At 39.9% G+C, this 22,628-nt stretch overlaps 2 protein-coding genes across 2 annotated transcripts in view; one reads left to right on the plus strand and one right to left on the minus strand.

Moving 5' to 3' along the window:
• Positions 1-17,600, plus strand: part of LOC124803364 (cilia- and flagella-associated protein 45-like) — a 162,194-nt gene extending 144,594 nt beyond the window's left edge. The window contains exon 8 of the mRNA XM_047264550.1: positions 17,289-17,600. Coding sequence (XP_047120506.1) covers positions 17,289-17,600 — 312 coding nt within the window. The remainder of the gene's footprint in view (positions 1-17,288) is intronic.
• LOC124802616 (cyclin-H) overlaps positions 1-19,063 on the minus strand; it is an 84,583-nt gene extending 65,520 nt beyond the window's left edge. Inside the window, exon 1 of the mRNA XM_047263502.1 lies at positions 19,008-19,063. The gene's annotated coding sequence lies outside the window, so the exon portion shown is untranslated. The remainder of the gene's footprint in view (positions 1-19,007) is intronic.
• Between the last annotated feature and the right edge of the window lie 3,565 nt (positions 19,064-22,628).

Below are 22,628 nucleotides of genomic sequence, written 5' to 3' on the forward strand. Positions count from 1 at the left end.
GCTCCCCAAATAGTAAAACTCCTTTACTACTTTAAGTGTCTCATTTTCTAATCTAATTCCCTCAGCGTCACCCGACTTAATTTGACTACATTCCAAAATCATCTTTTTGCTTTTGTTGATTTTCATCTTATATTCTCCTTTCAAGACACTGTCCATTCTGCGCAACTGCTCTTCCAAGTCCTTTGCTGTCTCTGACAGAATTACAATGTCATCGGCGAACCTCAAAGTTTTTATTTCTTCTCCATGGATTTTAATACCTACTCCGAATTTTTCTTTTGTTTCCTTTACTGCTTGCTCAATGTACAGATTGAATAACACTGGGGAGAGGCTACAACCCTGTCTCACTCCCTTTCCCTTTCATGTCCCTCGACTCTTATAACTGCCATCTGCTTTCTGTACAAATTGTAAATAGCCTTTCACTCCCTGTATTTTACCACTGCCACCTTTAGAATTTGAAAGAGAGTATTCCAGTCAACATTGTCAAAAGCTTTCTCTAAGTCTACAAATGCTAGAAACGTAGGTTTGCTTTCCTTACTCTTTCTTCTAAGATAAGTCGTAGGGTCAGTATTGCCTTACGTGTTCCAGTATTTCTACAGAATCCAAATTGATCTTCCCTCAGGTCGGCTTCTACAATTTTTTCCATTCGTCTGTAAAGAATTCGTGTTAGTATTTTGCAGCCGTGACTTATTAAACTGATAGTTCAGTAATTTTCACATCTGTCAACACCTGCTTTATTTGGGATTGGAATTATTATATTCTTCTTGAAGTCTGAGGGTATTTCGCCTGTCTCATATATCTTGCTCACCAGATGGTAGAGTTTTGTCAGGACTGGCTCTCCCAAGGCTGTCAGTAGTTCTAATGGAATGTTGTCTTCTCCCGGGGCCTTGTTTCGACTCAGGTCTTTCAGTGCTCTGTCAAACTCTTCACACAGTATCATATCTCCCATTTCATCTTCATCTACATCCTCTTCGATTTCCATAATATTGTCCTCAAGTACATCGCCCTTGTATAGACCTTCTATATACTCCTTCCACCTTTCTGCTTTCCCTTCCTTGCTTAGAACTGGGTTTCCATCTGAGCTCTTGATATTCATACAAGTGGTTCTCTTTTCTCCAAAGGTCTCTCTCATTTTCCTGTAGGTAGTATCTATCTTACCCCCTAGTGATATATGCCTCTACATCCTTACACTTGACCTCTAGCCATCCCTGCTTAGCTGTTTTGCACTTCCTGTCGGTCTCATTTTTGATACATTTGTATTCCTTTTTGCCTGCTTCATTTACTGCATTTTTATATTTTCTCCTTTCATCAATTAAATTCAATATTTCTTCTATTAACCAAGAATTTCTACTAGCCCTTGTCTTTTTACCTACTTGATCCTCTGCTGCCTTCACTACTTCATCCCTCAAAGCTACCCATTCTTCTTCTACTGTATTTCTTTTCCTCATTCCTGTCAATTGTTTCCTTATGCTCTCCCTGAAGCTCTGTACAGCCTCTGATTCAGTCAGTTTATCCAGGTCCCATCTGCTTAAATTCCCAGCTTTTTGTAGTTTTTTCAGTTTTAATCTACAGTTCATAACCAATAGATTGTGGCCAGAGTCCACATCTGCCCCTGGAAATGTCTTACAATTTAAAACCTGGTTCCTAAATCTCTGTCTTACCACTATATAATCTTCAATTAGTGATATTAGTAGGTTGATGCCTAAGTTTGTAGCATTTTTGCTTTGCATCTTGGCATTTCAGTTGCTATCGATTTATTTATTGATTGTCATTTTTATTTGTTGTTCACTGTTGCTATCTGAGGTCACATATTTTCATCTTGTCACTTGGAGAAAGTGAGTGGGGCCGCGGACGCTAAAAAATGGAGTGCCCAGTAGAAAAATCTGATCATTTCTGACATACTCTTGCATCTGAGTTCAATGGAGGGGTGACAGTGGCAGAAGCAGCCAGAAACATTTGCACCCTGTATGGGGATAGTGTCATTGGATAGAGCTTGACAATAAAACGGTTTTCTCATTTTAAGGAGGATCATTTTGACATTGGTGACTCTCCACATACACGAAGACTTTTTAAGTCTGATGAAGATCATTTAAACACAGTAATCCACAATGATACACAAAAATCAGCTGGTCCAGCTCTGCTTGCTCATAATCAACTGGCTTGTGAACAACCCCAATCATTCCTATGCTGTATCATTACTGGTGATGAGAAATGGTGTCTTTATGCTAACATATGGGAAAGACAAGAATGGTTGAGGCCAAACAAAGCAGTAACTCCCCATACAAATACTTGCATGCATCCACAAACGATAATGTTATGCATCTGGTGGAACAGCGATGGTGTGGTGTATTGTGAATTGCTTTCCCGAGGTGTAACCATCACTGCTGACATTTACTATCAATAATTGAGACATCTTGCAAACGAAACCCAAGAAAAATTCCCAGGAAGACTGCATGAAGTGATGCTATTCCACAATAATGCCTGCTTGCATTCTGCTAGACTGACAAAAAACACTATATAGGAAATGGGGTAAGAAGTCGTGCTGTACCCACCTTATTCACCTGATCTTGCACCCTCAGATTTTCATCTTTTCCACACTCTAACAAAAACGCTTCAAGGAACTTCCTTTCTGGATGAAAATGCACTCTGAACATGGCTCGACGAGTTCTTTACCTCAAAACCATGTTATTTTTACAGTCGCGGAATCAGAAAGTTATCTCAGCATTGGCAGACTGTTGTAAATAGTGAAAGAGAATATATTATTGATGACTGAAGTCTCTGTTATGTGACACTGTTGTGTTTTTTGAAATTATGGAAAAACATTGCTAACTTGGGCACAAACCCAATAATTCTGGGACCTTTCCTGGTATGCTCCTGCAGTTTGCATAATATTAACTTTTTCTGTACCTGATCTATGTGAACAAGCATTCTTTCTATGTAGTGCATGCCTAACCTATATTAAGTGGAGCCCTTCAACTCTCCACTCGATAGCGGAGGTCAAGAAATTCACATTCAATACCACTGCAGAGTCATCTGAGGCTCTGGTTTAGACCTTTCACTCTGCTCAAAACCAGAGGACCATGATCAATCCTGGGTATGATTCTACATAGTCAGCTTAGCATGCACCCCATATGCAATGCTAGTTGCCTTCACCAAGACAGCCATCTGGCAAAATGAACTGAGGATGGCCTAAGAACCCAGGCAGCTGGTGTCATTAGTGTCAATACAAGGTGCAACAATAAAGTAATGAGACTGATTTTCTTTGCAAGATATGGCAACCCTGCAGGCTTGTGTAGGCACAATATCTTTGACCTTGGTCTATAAGCTGCTTCTAGTCCAAGTGGCACTTCGATGCAACTGCTCAGTCGTGAGTTGGGCTGTAATAAGTTAACACTTGTTTGTGTCTCTCGTCACAGAAATGGAACCGCATAATATTGCACAACAGTATGCTATTTCTTTTTGCGTTAAATTGGGTGAAAACGCGACGACAACTTACGGTAAGCTTCAGAAGGCTTTTGGAGAGGAGGTTATGTCAAGAGCTCAAGTTTTTCGTTGGCATAAAATGTTTAGTGAAGGCAGAACAAATGTTGAAGATGAAGATCGCAGTGGACGACCATCAACCTCACGGACGGATGTCAACTTGGCCAGGGTGCGTGAACTTGTATGATGTGATCGAAGATTATCCATGAAAATCATTGCAGAAGGACTGAACATCAATCAAGAAATGGTTCATCTAATAATAACTGAAGATCTTGGTATGAGAAAGATTTGGGCAAAAATGTTCTCCAAAAATCTCACACCACAACAGCAAGAAACACGAAAAAATGTGGCAGCCGATCTGTTAGAGAAAACAGAAATCAATCCAGAATTGTTTAGCCGTGTTATCACAGGTGGTCAAAGTTGGTTTTTTCAGTGTGTTCCAGAGACAAAATGCCAAAGTTCAGAATGGTGCTCAAAGCGACCACCCTGGGAAAAAAAAAAAAAAAAAAAGAAAACCCCTTGCATGTCAAAGTCAAAAGTGAAGTGCATGCTTGTGCACTTCTTTGATTCCAAGGGAATTGTTCATAAAGAGTGGGTGCCTCCTGGGCAAACAGTTAACCAATATTACTACAAAGAAATTTTAGAAAGGCTTCGTAAAAGAGTTCTTCGTGTCTGTGCCAACATTGCTGATAACTGGATTCTGCATCATGATAATGCGCCATCCCGTACTGCTCTGTCAGTACAGCAATTTTTAACCTCAAAACAAATTTCAGTACTACCACAGCCACCTTATTCAACAGACATCACTCCGTGCGACTTTTTTCTATTTCCAAGAGTCAAGGGACACCATTTTCATTTTCAAACAACACAAGGTGTCCAAAAAGCTGTGACAAGGGTCTTTGAGGATATTACAGAAGAAGAGTTCCAGAAATGTTACAATCAATGGCAGAAGCGCTGGAAAAAATGTGTGGACTCAGAAGGGAACTACTTTGAAGGAGACAACACTAAACTTGACTAAAACAGTAAGCAACATTTTTTTTAACACGTCTCATTACTTTATTGTCACATCTTGTATGTGCCACTATTTGCAGCCAGTTGCACCCAGCATATTCAATAGCGGTTAGCAGAAAGCCTCCTCCATGTCATGGATGGGGCTGCCACCCCCTCCCTCCGCCCCCTGGCAAATTTACTGAGTGCACATCACAATTCTTTCATGCCCTGCATGTTATTTTCCTGAGGGGCTCCATTGACTAGCATACCCACCCTCTGCACTTTTCCAGACTAGGCAGGAAATTCGGTCACTGGCCCATCAGGGGAGGCATCCCATGCTAACTAAGAAGTAGTATCATCACTGGATAGCTGCTCGTCCAAGTTGCTAAGATGTAAGAAAGCTAGCTGTGTGGCCCATTCCCTCTTTCACCGTCCAGTAATATGCGAACCCACCACTGCCTGCCACTCACTCTCCAGTGATGATGAATGGGTCAGATATTGTGTATTGGAAGACGCAGTACCAACCACGTCACCAGATGATTCCAACAGCTCCAAGGCTGTTGCAGGTCTCCTCACCAGTGCTCTGATAGTGCCGCTGTTTTTTTGCAACAGCCAGAAGCCTTTCGTCAGTTGCCATTGCAGCTCCCAGTTGTTTACACACAGTGGTCAATTTTCCTTGTATGCTCAAAACAAGTACAGTTCCCATCCATATTGTGCTGTGTAAAAAACTGAATAAAATCTCAAAATTACAAACAAAGCAGTGGGGAGGAGTAACTGTAAAAGTGCAAAGAGGCAAAGGGGAAAATTACCCGACTGTGATTCTTCTGAGGGGAAAAGCCCAAGCTGCCAACTCACTGAACACAACTGCATAGCACACAAGGAGACAATGAAGTGAGAATACAAACTGGCTCTCTCAATGTTCAACTACTTGACTGTGGAATTTCAGTTGGTGTAAAACGACACTACTAAAACTACAGTAAACATAGAAGCATATGGAAGAAAACAGAAAGTATCTCTAATGTCTCTTAGATGGCGCTGAGGGTGATTCAAAATCACAAAATGAAAAGTGTAAGTTGCTACATAAACACTAACTCACTGAACACAACTGCATGCTGGTCTGTATTTTTGCAGGTCCATTCTCATACCACTCTTATATAAATGAGTCACCTGCACTTTTTCCCAGTCACTTGGAACTAGGAGAGAGATCCATGATAAGTTCAAGGTAGGTATGGAGTCAATGTTGTACAGTACTCTCTGTAAAACTGAGACTTCTTTCAATTGCTTCTCAATGTCACAGATGCCTATTTCTATGTCCTCTGTATGGGATGGTCAAACAGTGGTATGTCTGCATGATTATACAGCATGAAAGACTTTTTTAATGTGAAATTTAAAACTTTAACTTCCCTTTTGCTGTCTTCTACTGTTACACTAGACTGGTCTTCTACTGATACACTAGACTAATCAATGAGTGACTGGATATAAACCTGTGGTGCATTTAGTGATTTTACATAGGACCAGAATTTTCTTGGGTTCTTGGCAAGATCATTGATTAAGATGATATAGTGGAAGTAGTAGTATGTTTCCCACATCAATCTTTTTACAGGCACACAAACTGCAAACTTTTGCCTGTTGAAATTTCTGCATTCCTTTTTGAACTGAGAACACACCAGTGTCTGCTTCCTTAATATTTTCCGAATTTTGTTATTAAACCTTGGTGGGTCTTTTCTGTCCTCAATCCACTTACTCAGCACACACTTCTCCACAGCACCATTTAGAATTAGTTTAAACTTTACCCGTAATTCCTTTACGTCTGCCCTGAATTCCTCTCTTGCCCCAACCTCTTCAGCCCAGAGTTGCACTTGCAACCTACGTCTCCAATTATCTGCTGGATGAATTCCAATCTGTCTTCCTCTACAGTTTTTATCCTCTACAGCACCATCTAGCACCATGGAAGTTATTCTTGATGTCTTAACATATGTCCATATATTCACTTCCTCACCAATTCTCTGGAGAACCTCCTCATTCCTTACCTTATCAGTCCACCCAATTTTCAACATTCTTCTGTAGAACCACATCTCAAATACTCCGACTCTTCTAGTTTTCCCACGGTCCATGTTTCAATACCATACAATGCTGCACTCCAAACACATATTCTCAGATTTTCTTCCTGCTTAGTGTATTCATCTCTTGGTCTCCCTTTATGATTTTTACCCTCCACGCTGCCCTCCAATACTAAATTCATGATCCCTTGACACCTCAGAACATGTCCTACCAACTGATCCCTTCTTCTAGTCACGGTGTGCCACAAATTGCTCTTCTCTCAAATTCTATTCAATACCTCCTCATTAGTTATGTGATCTACCCATCTAATCTTCAACATTCTTCTGTAGCACCACATTTCGAAAGCTTCTATTCTCTTCTTTCTAAGCTATTTATTGTCCATGTTTCACTTCCATACAGTCTACGTTTTATATCCTCTCTACATCGACCATTGTCAGTTATTTTGCTCCCCAAATAGCAAAATTAATTTATTGCTTTAAGTGTCTCATTTCCTAATCTAATTCCTACAGCATCACCTGATTTTCCCATATTCTCCCATAACCTTTCTTCTTCTCCTTCCCCTTAACTGCATTACAATTCCCCATGACTGTTATATTTTCATATCCCTTTATGTACTGAATTACCTGCTCAATATTCTCATACATTTTCGCTACCTCTTCATCTTCGGCTTGCAACTTCAGCATGTATTCCTGAATTATCATTGTCGTCATTGGTTTGCTGTTGATTCTGATGAGCACAACCCTATCACTGAACTGTCCACAGTAACTCACTCTGCCCTAACTTCCCATTCATAACAAATCCTACTCCCATTATACCATTTCCTGCTGCTGTAGGTATTACTCTGTACTCATCCGAGCAGAAATTCTTTTCCTCTTTCCATTTCACTTAACTGACTTCCACTATACCTGGATTGTGCCTCAGCATTTCTCTTTTCAGATTTTCTAGTTTCCCATGGGGAACTATTCTGGTATCTTTTGCCAATGGAGAGATCATCACAACACTTTTCCAATTAGAGGCCACATATTCTGTGGATACATATTGTGTGTCTTCAATGCAGTGGTTTCCATTGCCTTCTGCATCCTCATGCTGTTGATCATTGGTGATTCCTCTGCCTTATAGGGGCAGTTTCCCACTCTGAGGGCAAGAGCATGCCTTGAACCTCTGTCCACTCCTCTGTCCTCTTTTGACAAGACCACTGACAGAGTGAGGGTGACTTCTTATCCCGGAAGTTTTGGCCACCATTGCTGGTTATTTTTATGCAAAATTTAAGCAGTGGCAGGGTTTGAATCCAGGACTGAGGATGATTTGATTAATAATGAAAGACTCCTGCCCTAATAGTGCATATTATGTCCAACATATTGGGACTAAATGATGTCCATCCATTGCCTACTCTTTCCAGGATAAAAATTCTACTAGCCTTCTTGATGGATTTATTAACTTTAGTAACCATCATCGCTGAGATGACATCATGTTCACTGATTCTTGTGTCTGTTCTGATTCAGGCTTTTTTTGTAGCTACAAGGTCTGAAATATTTCTATTGTGCGTGGGTTGTCAATACATTTTACGGAAAACGTGTTCAGAGCTACAACAGAAGACTGTCTGCCTGTACCATCTGCAATGAATCTATACACTTACCAAACCATACTTGGTAGATTAATGTTGTCTCCAACTAATACTGCGTAGTTGGGGTACTACTTCACTACTGAGCTTGGACTTACTTTGAATGACTCTACAATTGTTATGGTGGAATCAAGTGGCTGGTAAAACCATCTGATGACTGATTTGAATTCACTTAAGAAAGTTACTCACATCTAGATAACTTCACTGTCAGACTAAATTTTAACAATGCTAGACAACATTTTTCTCAACTGCACCGAACATTACCCTTGCAATGGGGTTTACTAACCAGTCTTTTCTACATAAATTCTATGCCTCACTAAATATTTCAGAGCTTTCTACTTCGGGTCTCACCCAGATCTCAATTCTGTGTGTAATTTCTGCCTGACATCTTTTCTGGAAGGCAGTAAATTTGGTAACTTTGCTATCAATGCTTTGATAGTAGTTTAGTGTCAAAGTTTTGATATTCCATGAGTTTTTACTTTGGATCTCAAGGGCACTATCACAGTAATTTCCATTGCCTAGACCCTTCAATGGAAATTTGCAAACAACTGCTATGCTAGAACAAGATGTTTTAAAATTGGTTTTATGAAAGATAACCAGAACGTTCTTACTCATATTCCAGGGCATTGAAATTAATGTTGATTTTATCGAGACTATGTTGTCACAGCCAGCTGCAAAGCCTGGGCAGGAAGTGGAGTGAATTTCTCAACAAAAGACATTTAATATGCTTCTGTGTGAACCCCAATTAGTTTTGTTGCTCATAGGCAATTTGCTAATGCAATTTATTAGAGTAGTGGCCACAGCAGGTGTAATACTGGTAACTGTGCATCAAATAAATGCTTATAGCTAATGCACCATGAGGAGTTGCATCTATTTGGGTAAAGTGAGCTAACCATCCTCAGAACAGAGGATGAGCATGGGGTGAGTCCTGTACCCACTTGGAACATGTATTAAGACCTCATGTAGGAGTCTTCAAATGCACAAGTCTTGTTGATCCATATGCCTGACACCCAAACCAGACTTTGCAACAGTGTTATAAAACTAGAGCAGACGTGTTCTGCCTATGACCCAAAAATTTTGACTGACGCACTTCAGGATACTAAGTGCTGTAAAGGACCTGGTTATCATTTCCATAAGGTGTATTAGTTTATGATAAGAAAAAAACCTGTAATCTTACTGACTCTTACACACTCAAAACAGTGTCCCTCGGAAGTCCAAGAAGTTGACTAAAACACACACAGAACGGCTGACACTAATGTGTAGGCTGATTAGTCTTTCACTACTGTTGCATTAGGGCACTAGTCTCTTAACAGTGCAGCTAATGCTACTGTTAGTAACAGCAAAGATGATAATACTTAGAACACAACATTCAAGGACCAATTTAAAGGGACTCTGCCAATGTGATACCTGAAGATACACGAAAGGAAAGATCGAAGAAATATGGGTAGGTGGTTACATTCATAGAAATGCTCAAAGTTATTGGGTTTCCAAGTGATATTTAAAGCCTTCAAGGTCCAAAAACATAACACTGAAGTGTTGCTTGTGTAGGATAGCACATTGGATCTAGTCAGCTCCAGGGGGGAACTGTTTAGCCTCACTCAGACAAGGCATGGCTTTACCTCCCATACCATGATTTTTCCTACATAATGAGTGAAATAGTCACTTGGCCAAGTACAACTCTTGCCTCGTTTTCAGGAGAGTTACTATTATCAGATCCCTCAAAGGATTGTGGAAATGGTTATATAGAAAGACATGAGCTGTACCTGGGAGATGCCATGCGATGGTATAATCTATAACAGATTTTCTTCCTGAACAGGTGTTGTGTTCCAAGCCGCATATAACACAAAATCCAATTCATAAATGGAGAATGGGCATTGGTTCAGTACAAAGTATTCAAAACCAAAGCCTCAACTGCCCCTTTCACCAGTAGCTCTGGGGTGCAGCTAGTGGCAGCCACTCCAGAGAAGTGTGTTCCTCTGGCTGATATGGAGATTTTAATTTCTACACACATCAAAAAAAGTTTTGCATCACCCCGGTTTCCAGAACTCCGGAAGATAGACGTTGACTGTGGATATTGTATCACAGACACAGCCCCTTTGACTGTTCAGAGATGTCATTAACCTCACCCATAGATGTAAACAACCATGCACGAGCAGCACCTATTAGACGGAGGGGTTCTGACAACTGATCAGTTCCAGTCATTCCACCAGGAAGGAGGTACATGGCTCATGTTGTCTGTAGTTCAACCATGTCTGGACGGTCAATACCGCGGTTCGATTGCGTCGACATTGCTACTCAGTGGCAGGAAGGCCTCTCAACAAGGGAGGAGCCCAGGTGTCTCAGAATGAACCAAAGCAATGTTGTTTGGACATGGAGGGGATACAGAGAGACAGGAACTGTCGATGACATGCCTAGCTCAGGCCGCCCGAGGGCAACTACTGCAGCAGATGACCGCTACCTACGGATTATGGCTCGGAGGAACCCTGACAGCAATGCCACCATATTAAATAATGCTTTATGTGCAGCCACAGGATGTCGTGATATGACTCAAACTGTGCGCCATAGGCTGCATGGTGCGCAACTTCACTCCTGACATCCATGGTGAGCTGCATCTTTGCGACCACAACACCATGCAGAACAGTAAAGAGGGGCTCAAAAACATGTCAAATGGACCGTTCAGGATTGGCATCACGTTCTCTTCACTGATGAGTGTCGCATATGCCTTCAACCAGACAATCATCAGAGACGTGTTTGGAGGCAACCCAGTCAGGCTGAATGCTTTACACACACTGTCTAGCAAGTGCAGCAAGGTGGGGGTTCCCTGCTGTTTTGGGGTGGCATTACGTGGGGCCATCGTACGCCACTGGTGGACATGGAAGGCGCCGTAACGGCTGTACGAAACGTGAAAGCCATCTTCCGACTGATAGTGGAGCCATATTGGCAGCATACTGGCAAGGCACTCATCCTCATGGACGACAATTTGCGCCCCCATCATGCACATCTTGTGAATGACTTCCTTCAGGATAACCACATTGCTCAACATTCTGCCCTTGACTGCAGAGGGCCACTGTTCATTCCACCAAAGGACAGGCAGTCTTTACAAGCAGCATGAAGTTTGGAATAAATGCATCAGTGTTTTTGTGGCTCATGGTTGTAATACAGTCTACTCATTACTAGATACTCTGACAATGTTGAAAAATGGAAGGTCAGCTGTGCAGTATCCATTTTGCTTTCACTGTAACGTTTTCAGCAATCATGTTAGGTACCACCCAAACTGATCATTGCGTCATTAGGAAAGTGATAAGTGACATGCAAATCATGAAACACTTCCCACTGAGCAGCAACTGCAAGGGCAGGAAAGAAATTTTACAGATTAGTGACAGAATAATCCTAGAGCAATACTAGTGTGTGTGCTCTGTCCTGTGTTCATAAGACCTAAAGTTACCAAAGAGACAATGCTCTCAACTGCTCAGTCTAAGGGGCGCATAGTAATTGAACTGTGTAGCACATTAAAGGAATGTATGGAGTATTTGCACAGCATGACTCTACATTAAAATCATTACAGCGACAGGCAATAGCATGTATGACCTCGTCCCACTAAGGCTGTTATTTCTGCAGAGGCTGTAACCCCACAACGTAGGTGACATTCTTTTAGATGTGCGTTGAAGACATGTAGGGTGGTCTTCCCTGTACTATGATTGTCAAGTCCTTCACTAAGCCCTGAGCCCAATTACATTCCACTGAAGCGTGTGATCAATTTTATTCATGACTTTTTTATCGTGTCTGCCCCTAACACATTGCTCACATTGTAAGACCTGCTTCACAAGAGTAATTTCCTGCTCTACATCATCGGTGGGGGAATGTCACATCTCCCTGTTTAAATCACCCACCAACAATGTTGGGAATGAATTGTTGACATTAATGAACAATGGGTTATGCCAGGTATAGAGGTCTAAAATCCTGAGTGTGCTGAATGGAGCACATGATCAGAATCGTGTGAGAATGGCATTGTCTGCTATGCTCAGATGTTATAGTCAACTCTGGCTGCACTTACTCAAATTACCATAGTGAATTTTGTGCTTTTATCCTGTTATGTAAAATAAATTTAATTTTTGTTATGCAGGATGTTACCATCATGATCAGACAAACTCTTTGGGCTGATCAAGAACTACAATGATTAGTTTGCAAATGTTTCAGTCACACGTTATTAACCAATACAGCTGGTAATAGACAGCATAAGATGTCTTTTTACAGAATTTCTTACTGTGGTGTTCCAACCAAAATTAATCAATTCACACTAGTGTGACAAATGGTGAGAAATGAAATGAGTGCCATTCTCTCTTGCCATTAGCAAGTCATAATGATGATTGTTGAAGTGATCCTGCTTGTCACCCTAGCTATGAAAGGTGAAAGGTCAGGGGAAACTTACTAGTTTATGGTCAAGACATTTCCTTCATGTGGTTTCAAAAATGGAATCGTTTACAGCTTCACAGTTATAACTGCACTGATAAGGATAAGCATACTGGAAATGTATCTGACCCCTCCCTATGTGCAACAATCTGCAAAGACCATTAGCGCAGTAATGCTCATTCTGTGCCAGCAGAAGAGGTAACATCACAAACTGTAAAACTGCCCTGAGGAGGACGGTTACTTCACACTGAACAGCTTCGGCCATTTGAATGGTGTCACAATGTGGCACTGTGGGAAGCTGGATGGATGCATCACAGTTTGCTGCACATGTAGGGCGCAGTGTATCAGTGGAACGTTGGGCGCAGTGTACCAGTGGAGTGTTGCTGTTTTCAGCAGCAGTCTGTGGAACACTTCCGTACCTATAGACAAGGTTCTGAATGTCTGCATAGAACAGAATCACTCAACATGGATGCATTATGTGAGCAGTGGTGGCTGAACGAATATAATAAAAGAATAAAATTCAAGCCAATGTTGCACCTGCTGTCATCAGGGACCACTGAGAACTATCAGCTTCAGCAGGATTAAGATGGCGTATGCTTCTGGCCAGGTTACCACTGACACCATGACACTGTCTAGCATGGCTACTCTGTTGTTGTGAAGCAGCTGACTGGACAGTGGAATAGCACTCTGTTGTCTTTAGTGTAGAGTATGTTCCATCTGTATGTGAGTGATGGATGTACATGTGTATGACATAGATCTGGTGGCTGCTTGTTCCAGTGAGCATTCACCATAATATAAAGGCCCCCATTCCAGGGCTCATGATGCGGTACATCATCAGATACAACTCATGGTCACATTTGGTGTTTCTGCAGAGTAAAGTAACCAGTGTCTGGTACACTGTACAGGATCCTATTCCCATGCTACTGTCATTTCTTCAAAGAGAAGATGATCTGCTTTTTCAGCAGGACAATGCACACCCACATATGGCTGTTGTGGTACAATGTGCTCTTCTTGGTGCACAACAACTGTTCTGGCCACCAAGATCACCTTAAATCTCACCAATTGAACTCATTCTTCAGAGCCTGCAAGAAGCATTGCCAAATTCCAACAAAAGGTGCAAGATCCTTGGGATAATCTACCACAGGATGCCATTTGGTGCCTTTATGAACATTTGCAAGCAAAAATACATGTCTTTGTTGCCACCAGAGGTGGATATGCTTTGTATTGATGCAAGTATTTGGTCAGTATGGGAAGCATCTGCACATGCGAAACAGGTTGATGTAAGTGTAAATGAGACAATGCGAATTGTTACAGGCTGTCTCAGACCCACACCAACGGGTAATTTGTACCTACTTGCTGGAATTGCTCCATCCAAGATCAGAAGGCAGGTGGCAGCAGACACTGAGAGAACAAAGAAAGAAACAGATTCTCGACACCCACTGAATGGGCATGCCACTCAGGCTCAGAGGCTTAAGTCTAGAAATAGCTTTACTGCAAGAACCAAGATCCTTGATGGTTCACAGGAAGATAATAGAGTCCGTAAATGGGAGAATGAACAAACCGCACTGCAGATAATACCAAAAGAGCAAATGGCACCTGGAAACAAACTTTCTTATACAGTGTGGAGAACACTAAATAGGCTGAGGGCTGGTGTACCCAGATGCAAAACTAATCTGTGCAAGTGGGGACTGCTGACTAACGATGACAGCGTTCTTTGCGGATGCGGAGAGGTACAAGACGAGGCACATCTGCTCATGTGCCGACTACTGCCGGAGCCCTGCAGTTTTAGTGACCTGCTACAAGCCAACGACAAAGCCATAGCGGTGGCTAACTATTGGAAAAATAAAATTTGATCTGGACACGGAAAAGTAAAGTAAAGTAAGTATTTGGACACTCTTTACCTTGGAAGTCGTGTGTCATTTGGTCAGAATATATTATCATATACTCCTACAATGATGAACTACCTGTCACCTCTCTTGTCATTGTCCTTGAGGGTGTTGCATTTTTCTTCTGGCAGTGGAGTAATCTTGGGTTGCTGCAGTTGTGGTCTGAAGACTGGTTTGATGCAGCTTTCCAAGATGGTCCACCCTGCACTAGTCTCTTCCTCTACTGCAGCTGATTACCAAATCAACTGTTCCTTAGTGCCTCAGGTACGTCCTATCAACCAATCCTTTTATTTGGTTAGGTTTTGCCATAAGTTTCTTTTTTTCCAATTTGGTTTAGTGTGTCATTAGTTATTGTGTCCATCCATCTAATTTTCAGCATTTTTCTGTAGAGCCACATATCAAAATCTTCTAGTTTTTTCTTCAACAAACCACTTACTGATCACATTTCACTTCCATTCAAGATACATTCCAAATACTTCCTTCAAAAAAGACTCCCTTATATTTAAATTTATGTTCAGTGTTAACAAATCTCGTTTTTGTAAATGCTTTTCTTCCTCTTCACTTGTGCTCTACTTTGGTGTTCATCAGTTACTTTTCTGCCCAAATAGCAAACCTGTTCTACTACTTTTAGTGTCTCATTTCCTAATCTACTTCACTCAGCACCACATAATTCAACTACATTTGGTTATTTGCGAGGTCCATATTATAGCCTCATTTCAAGAGGGTGCCCATTCCATTCAACTGCTCATCCAAGTTCTTTGCTTTCTCGGACAGAATTACAATGTCATAAGCAAACCTCAAAGTTTTTATTTGCTCTCTCTGAACTTAAATTACCTTTCTAAATTTTTCTTTGGTCTTTTTCAAAGCTTGGTCAATGGAAAGACTGAATAACATTGGTAACTGGCAAACAAAAAATTTGTTTCACTTCCTTCTCAACTATTGCTTCCCTTTCACATCTTCAACTATTATACCTGTGGTCCAGTTTCTGTACAAATTTTAGATAACCTTTCACTTCCTGTTTCATCCCTGCTACCTTCAGAGTTCTGAAGTGTACAGTCCAGCCAACATTGCCAAAAGCTTTCTCTAACACTACAAAATAATGATACAAAAATACATTTGCCTTTCTTAAAAATCTATTTTCTAATGTGAGCCATGCACTCGTGCCTTGTGCATTTGCACCATTTTTCAGAACGTCAACTGATCTTCCCTGAGATACCCTCTACCACCTTTCCCATTGTTTAATAAATAATTACTGTCTGTATGTTGCAACCACGACTTATTAAATTAACAGTTTGGTAACATTCACAGTTCTAAGCACCTACCCTTTTTAGAATTACAATTATCACCGCCTACACAGCATAGTTCATTCTGAACCCAACCCGCTCTTTTCTCACGTCACATTCTGAAAGCCATTGACCAAAGCAGTCTCATACATGCAGTACGTCTTGACTTCCAAAAAGCATGTGACTCAGTACCATAGGTGTTTTTTGTTATCCCATTTACAGGGTTCACCAACTCACATCAAACTATTGCCTTCAAACCTAACCTACACCTTGGGCTAAACTATAGATCAATGTGTCACAAGTTTTATTTTTCTTGCTTTCAAATTCATTGGCTTTGCCAACTAACAACAAAATTATGATATATGCACCAAATGGTACACTGACAGCAGCCATAAACATAAGCTGACCATTTGTATTGAACAGTCCTATTGACCTTCAAGCCACAGTCTCCTGCACCCCCCCCCCCCCCCCCCACACACACACAAACACACACACTTCTGGTAGATCTGAAAAGTGCTATTAACAAACAAACTTTTGCATTACATGTGTAGTGTTTGTGTGTGCTTCTCAACAGCCCATGAGAATATGCAGATGAAAGATGATTTGTAAAAGCTAAATGTAGGTAATCACAAATTCAGTCAAAAAATGTCTTCACACAACAGAATGACATTCAGGGGTAAAGAGACTTGTTAACTCACAAATACAAATTAAATTTAACGTCATTTAGTCATAGATGACAAGCTGCCAGTACCCAGCTCTGTACTGAGGATCCTCCATAACCCAATAATATAAACTAGTCATAGATGACAAGCTGCCAGTACCCAGCTCTGTACTGAGGATCCTCCATAACCCAATAATATAAACTAAGGTAATGACACCAAACAATAACAGTTTTAAGCCAAATTTGCATAGATTAATTTCCGCTGAAAACATGTCCACATTTTAGATCTGCATCAATAAAATCCACTGAAGATGGCATAAAGGTCCTGAATCATATTTCGGTCTATATGAAAAAATAGTGTTTGGGGTAAAAGTTACGTAATGAACCCCCCTTGTATTTACCAATATGTCAGACATAAACATTAGACTTCACTACAGTTCAGTTTGTTACCACAATCAGGTTTTCTGCTTTCATATTCATTGGCTTCACCACTTTGTAACCAAATTGTCACCTTCCAACTCAAAGCTAGATCTTGGGCTGCACTACAGATCAGTCTGTCATCAAATCAAGATTTTGGGCAGCTTTAGCTGTGCATAATGGGTGGAAACTATATACTGTAAAAGCATATATTACCGAAAAGTTTTTATTACACTGTCTGTGGTATTATGCTAAAGTTTAAGTTGATGCATCACAACCAAAACAGAAAACATTAAGTACTTGGGCTTACCACAAGGACATTCTGTTTCTCAGCAGTGACTTATCATTCGACAACACTGATCACATGTAGAGGAAAAATGTTTGAAATGTCTCTTAGAGGTGTGACTGCTAACAAATAAATCAATCTTGTGTTTACTGCTGTTAGAAGAGTAACTGGGCCTACAGATACATAATACTTGCAGGAGGCAATCAAACACAGACAAGCAGTCATTAAACAAATACAAGAAAAGGAACAGGAACGCATCAGACAGAGACAAGAGCTTTTCAAGGAAATAGAAATTCTGAAGGAAGAAGAAAAGCGCTGTGAACGTCATATAAAAGAAACCATGATGCGGAAAGTGAGGGAATTAAGGTACGGCAATCCAAATTTTGATTCCTTAACAAAACTATATCTAAATAAGGTACTCATCCTAGTAATATATTTCAGGAAGGATAAGCTACCTGAAGTTTACATCAAGGAAGTTGAAAGACAACTGAAGCTTGTCAAAGAGTAAGAGTTTTCCTTCATATGAAATGGAATATAAATTAGACAATCTCATGTCAAACAATTTAATTTCTATATTATTTAAAACTTTGTAAGTAATTTTCAAAACACAAATATTTAAACAATGAAAAAAGGAAAAACAAGAAATAAATTTAAGTACTTGACAAATATTTCTTTAACATTTCTAATATTAAGATTTCAATGAAAATACTTATTTGCTATCACTTCCTCGACCACCCCATTTCTCTTTCAAATAACCAATTTTCACAAAACTACTATTTACAGTTTGTCTTTCCTTGCCTCACATGAAACTTTACACTTATGATCTTACTAGGTAAACAATTTTTTCTCTAAACCAACACCCAGACTTTACTCTGAATGTGTAATATGGCACTACCTATTTCTCACCTCATTACCTACTCAAGCTGAGTATTTCTTAACCAAATATTCACTGAATAGTTATTCAATTACCTGATTAACTGGATATTCAATAAGTGAACATTCCTATTTACTGCACTGGCAGTAGCAATTCCTATTATAAACAGGCCTCTAATGCTACAGCATGTAGGAGGTCGTTCTTTTATATTTTAATGTTGACACATGGATATTCAGCTTTTAGTGACTTATAATCGGTATTTATAATATAGTCACAAAGGAAGAATTTGATTTTTCTTTTTTTTTTCAAATTTATGGCTTTACTGATAAGTCGGCCTGGTTCAAATGTGTCTGAGCACTATGGGACTTAACTTCTGAGGCCATCAGTCAAACAACCCTGTCTCAGTCCCTTCCCAACCACTGCTTCTCTTTCATGTCCCTCGACTCTTAAAACTGCCATCTGGTTTCTGTACAAATTGTAAATAGCCTTTCGCTCCCTGTATTTTACCCCTGCCACCTTCAGAATTTGAATCCATTTCATTACAATATCTCTATATAATTTTCTCAGTCTTACTTTGTGTGGAATTTCGGTGAGAAACTTCGCTTTATAATTTAAATAAATATCTGCGTATGCAGAGTAACCACACTGAAAATCCGTAACACGGAGTACTGTAAACCATAAATTCTCTGTCAAACTTTTGAAGCTGGGGCGTTATTTGTGCAAGCAATAAAAACAGCATCAAAAGAATATGTATAGCATCCTGATGCAGAAGCGGAGCATCATTTCATTCTGTGTTTGTTCGTCGGGAGTAAAACAAGAAATGACACGCTGAAGATATCTAGTGATTCTTGCTTAATATTTCGGGGCGATTTAACACCAAACATTTGCGTTACTGACAACAGGGCACTCAGAAACTGTATTTACAGACGACAACGGTCAAATATTACAAAAGTGTTTCTAACAATTCAATACCACGAAATATCGATTGACAATTTAAAACTACACACAATTCTTTAAATATCTGAACGTCACAACACTCACCGCATGTGTACGCACTCACAACCAAAATATTACAAAGTTATTCGTTGGAAGCTAGTATTTAGTTACTCTTTGCCTTCACATTCCACAGATGTTGCTGTGAACTGTATAGTCCATGGTCGCCTGCTGGGTGCGAACGTGAATAGTCTGTAGTAAAACGGCCCCAAATACAGCATCAAGTCTCAAACTTGTTGTCCCTTTCACCCATAATAAACCTTGATGCGAAATCACGATGAAAAATTTACACTGCATCTAGGAGAAGTATTTATATTTCTGCTCTAGAGAAAACAATGCAGGGTAAAATTTAGGAGTCGATTTGAGAAAGCGCTCTTGATTTAATTAGCTTGTAAGAACTAAACCGCCTTTCCAAACAAACCCTATTTCCACTAAGACAATAATAAAGAAGCGACACAAATTCTGTTTCTTCTTGTTGACTTGCTACTGCATGACAAGTCATATTTGCTGGCATTTGCTGAGCACAGAGACACTTTTGGTTTTCTGTTGTTGAGTCCAGTCCCAGTGTAGCAATTTTGTACACATAATTAAGATTAAATAGCATTTACGAAAATGCTGCAAAGGGTAACTCTACAAGGATGAGCTATTAATTACAGCTTAATGTTAATTATTAGGATCAATTGCATTAGATCTCAGTGTCGAATCTAGGCATTCAAGCAGGTGTTAGAAACGATAACATACCGTATCCATCCTGGGAAGACCGTGGATATAAAATATGTATGTGTTGCTTATCAGTCCACCCTGTAGACAGTGTGGTGCATCAATGTTAGCAAATTCGAAGCTTTGAACGATTTCAAATCTCCAACAATTGACTAACTGCCAAATTATAATATCGACTCAAGGGCTTTGCTGGCGTGTGATCAGCATCCAACTGGACATGTTGGTCTCAGGCTTTGAAATTTAGGAGCACTTAGGGTTGACTGAGATTGCTGCGACGATATTCATGTCAAGATTTAGCACTGTTTGTCTAAGCTCTTCAGGCCATCGTAAATGATGTTTACCTATAGCTTACTATTCAAAACTTGACTTAATGGACAATAAGATGGCTCTTGTAGATCCTAATGCCTGTATTACTTCCTATTAGCGACTAGAAATTTCATAATTGTAGGATCTCAATATACAGTCATGGCGTTTAAAGAGAAAACATATGCCATCAGATTGGATGAAGAGGGCTATCAGAATTCTGGCGAAGAAATGAAAGTGAAATAAAATAAAAAAAAAAACGAAATTTGTTTTATTGCAGAAGAATAGATAAGGAATTATACAGGTATAAGCTTCAATCCCAACAAGAAAAATAAAATCATATATGTAATATTTAAGAAACTGAAAACATACTATCAACACTTCTTTTAAAAGTAAACAAAAATATTTGTATAAATGATTAAAACCTCATATTCTGATGACAGATGGAAGGTCTACAAATAGTGGAAGATAAATGTCAGCTAACAGGAGGGGAAAATTACTGCCCTTCAGGCTGAATTAGACAAGGCCAGGGGAGATCTTGACAGGTTAAGGAGGGAGAAGGGTAAAGAGAGGTGGGAAGTGGCAACAGGCAACAGGAGGAACAGGCCTAGAACTTTGTCTGACAGCTTTATAGTGAATGTGGAAAATAGATTTGACCTGTTGCTTCAGTTAGAAGCTGGTGAGCCTCAAGCAGTTGCAGGTGTAGACAGGGCACAACAAACTTTCAGCAGAACAGATTGAAAAGTAAGAATGCGGGGAAATCAGAAAAGAGAAAGAAAGTGTTGTTGTTAGGTAGTTCCCATGGAAGAGGTGTTGGCCAACTCTTGCAGGATGAACTAGGATCAGAATACCAGGTCACCAATTTTTTTAAACCTAGTGCTGGTCTGGAGCAGGTGACAGAGGATTTAGGATCACTTTGCAAAGATTTCACTAAGGAAGACACCGTGGTTATAGTGGGTGGGGCAGGTAACAGTATTGACAGAAATCCTGGGTACAGTATAGAGTGTGACCTGGCGAAGATTGCATCAGCATCGAAGCATACTAGTGTTGAGTTTGTATCTGTTCTTGGGCGCCATGACCGACCTCATTTGAACTCTTCTGTCAAGAGAGTTAATTTGGAGCTGGAACGGCTGCTCATGTCGGGTGCGGGGTCACACATTGGTGTGGTTCATGTTGATTCTCTCAGTAGGTGGGATTATACTAGGCATGGCCTTCACCTCAACAGGAAGGGGAAGGGTAAATTGGCTGGGGAAATAGCAGGAAAGTTAAAGGGGGGAGGCACTGTCATGAGTGGTAAAATACCAGTGGTTATAGGATTCAGAAAAGACCCTTTTTTAGGGTAGGGAGGACAGAAAGAAAGCAAATTTTAAGAGAGGTTAGAACTGAGACAAACCTTCAGTTTGAAAAAGAAATCAAAAAACATAATTCCAGCTTATTACATCAGCATAAACAGCCATTGGTTAAGAATTTTCAACTGTCAGCAGATATTTTAACTCCACCCAATTTTAACTCAGACAATGTGAAATGTCAGCTATCTTTATTGCATCAAAATATTCGAGGACTGAGAAATAAAATTAATGAATTAACTATATGCATAGATGAATTAGAGTCTTCAAACCCAGCTGACATAATCTGCCTCTCTGAACATCATGTGACCACTGGTATAGAACTTTTAAGTGTTACAGGGTTTAGGTTAGCATCTCACTTTTGTAGATCAGAAATGGAGAAAGGAGGAGTTGCCACATTCATCAGGAACTGTCATAAATTTAAGAACATAGACATTCATAAATTTTGCCTAGAACAGCATATGGAAGCATGTGCAACAGAATTAGATTTTCACAAAAAATCTTTCATAATAGTAAGTGTATATCGAGCACCTGCAGGTAACTTTAATCTGTTTGTAAACCACCTTGAAGCTGTACTGGCCCATTTAATAACCAAAAACAAAGAAATAGTGGTTGCTGGTGATTTCAATGTAGATTTCCTTAAAGACTCTCCGAATAAGAACTTATTTGAGTTAGTAACACTATCATTCAACTTAATTCCCACAGTAAAGTTCCCCACTAGGATAGCCACTTGCTCACAAACAGCCATTGATAATATCTTTATAGAAAAGTCCAATGAACAAAATTATATTACAAAACCAATAGCCAATGGCCTCTCAGACCATGACATGCAGTTCCTTCTGTTAAATATTAATACTGAACAGGATATAAAATCTGTTAAATCTGAGCTCAAGAGGGTAATCAGTAAGCCAAAAATTGATTATTTTAGGACACTCCTCAGAGTCATTCACTGGACTGATGTTTACAGTGCTCATGGCATGAATGAAAAATATAACATTTTTGCTAATAAAGTGCTTACCTTATTTGAACACTGCTTTCCCCCAAAACTTACCAAGGTTAGAGGAAAATCTACAAAGAAGCCATGGATTACTCGAGGAATAAGGGTATCTTGTAAAACAAAAAGAAAACTGTATCTGTCAATCCGAAACATTTCCAATGTTGATGCTATAGCACATTATAAGAAATACTGCAAAATATTAAAGACTGTAATATGGATGTCAAAGCAAATATATTACAAGGAAAAGATAGTCATATCAGATAACAAAATAAAGACAATATGGGATATAGTGAAGGAGGAGAC

Source organism: Schistocerca piceifrons, chromosome 6 (assembly GCF_021461385.2).
Source record: "Schistocerca piceifrons isolate TAMUIC-IGC-003096 chromosome 6, iqSchPice1.1, whole genome shotgun sequence".
NCBI classification, from domain to species: domain Eukaryota; kingdom Metazoa; phylum Arthropoda; class Insecta; order Orthoptera; family Acrididae; genus Schistocerca; species Schistocerca piceifrons.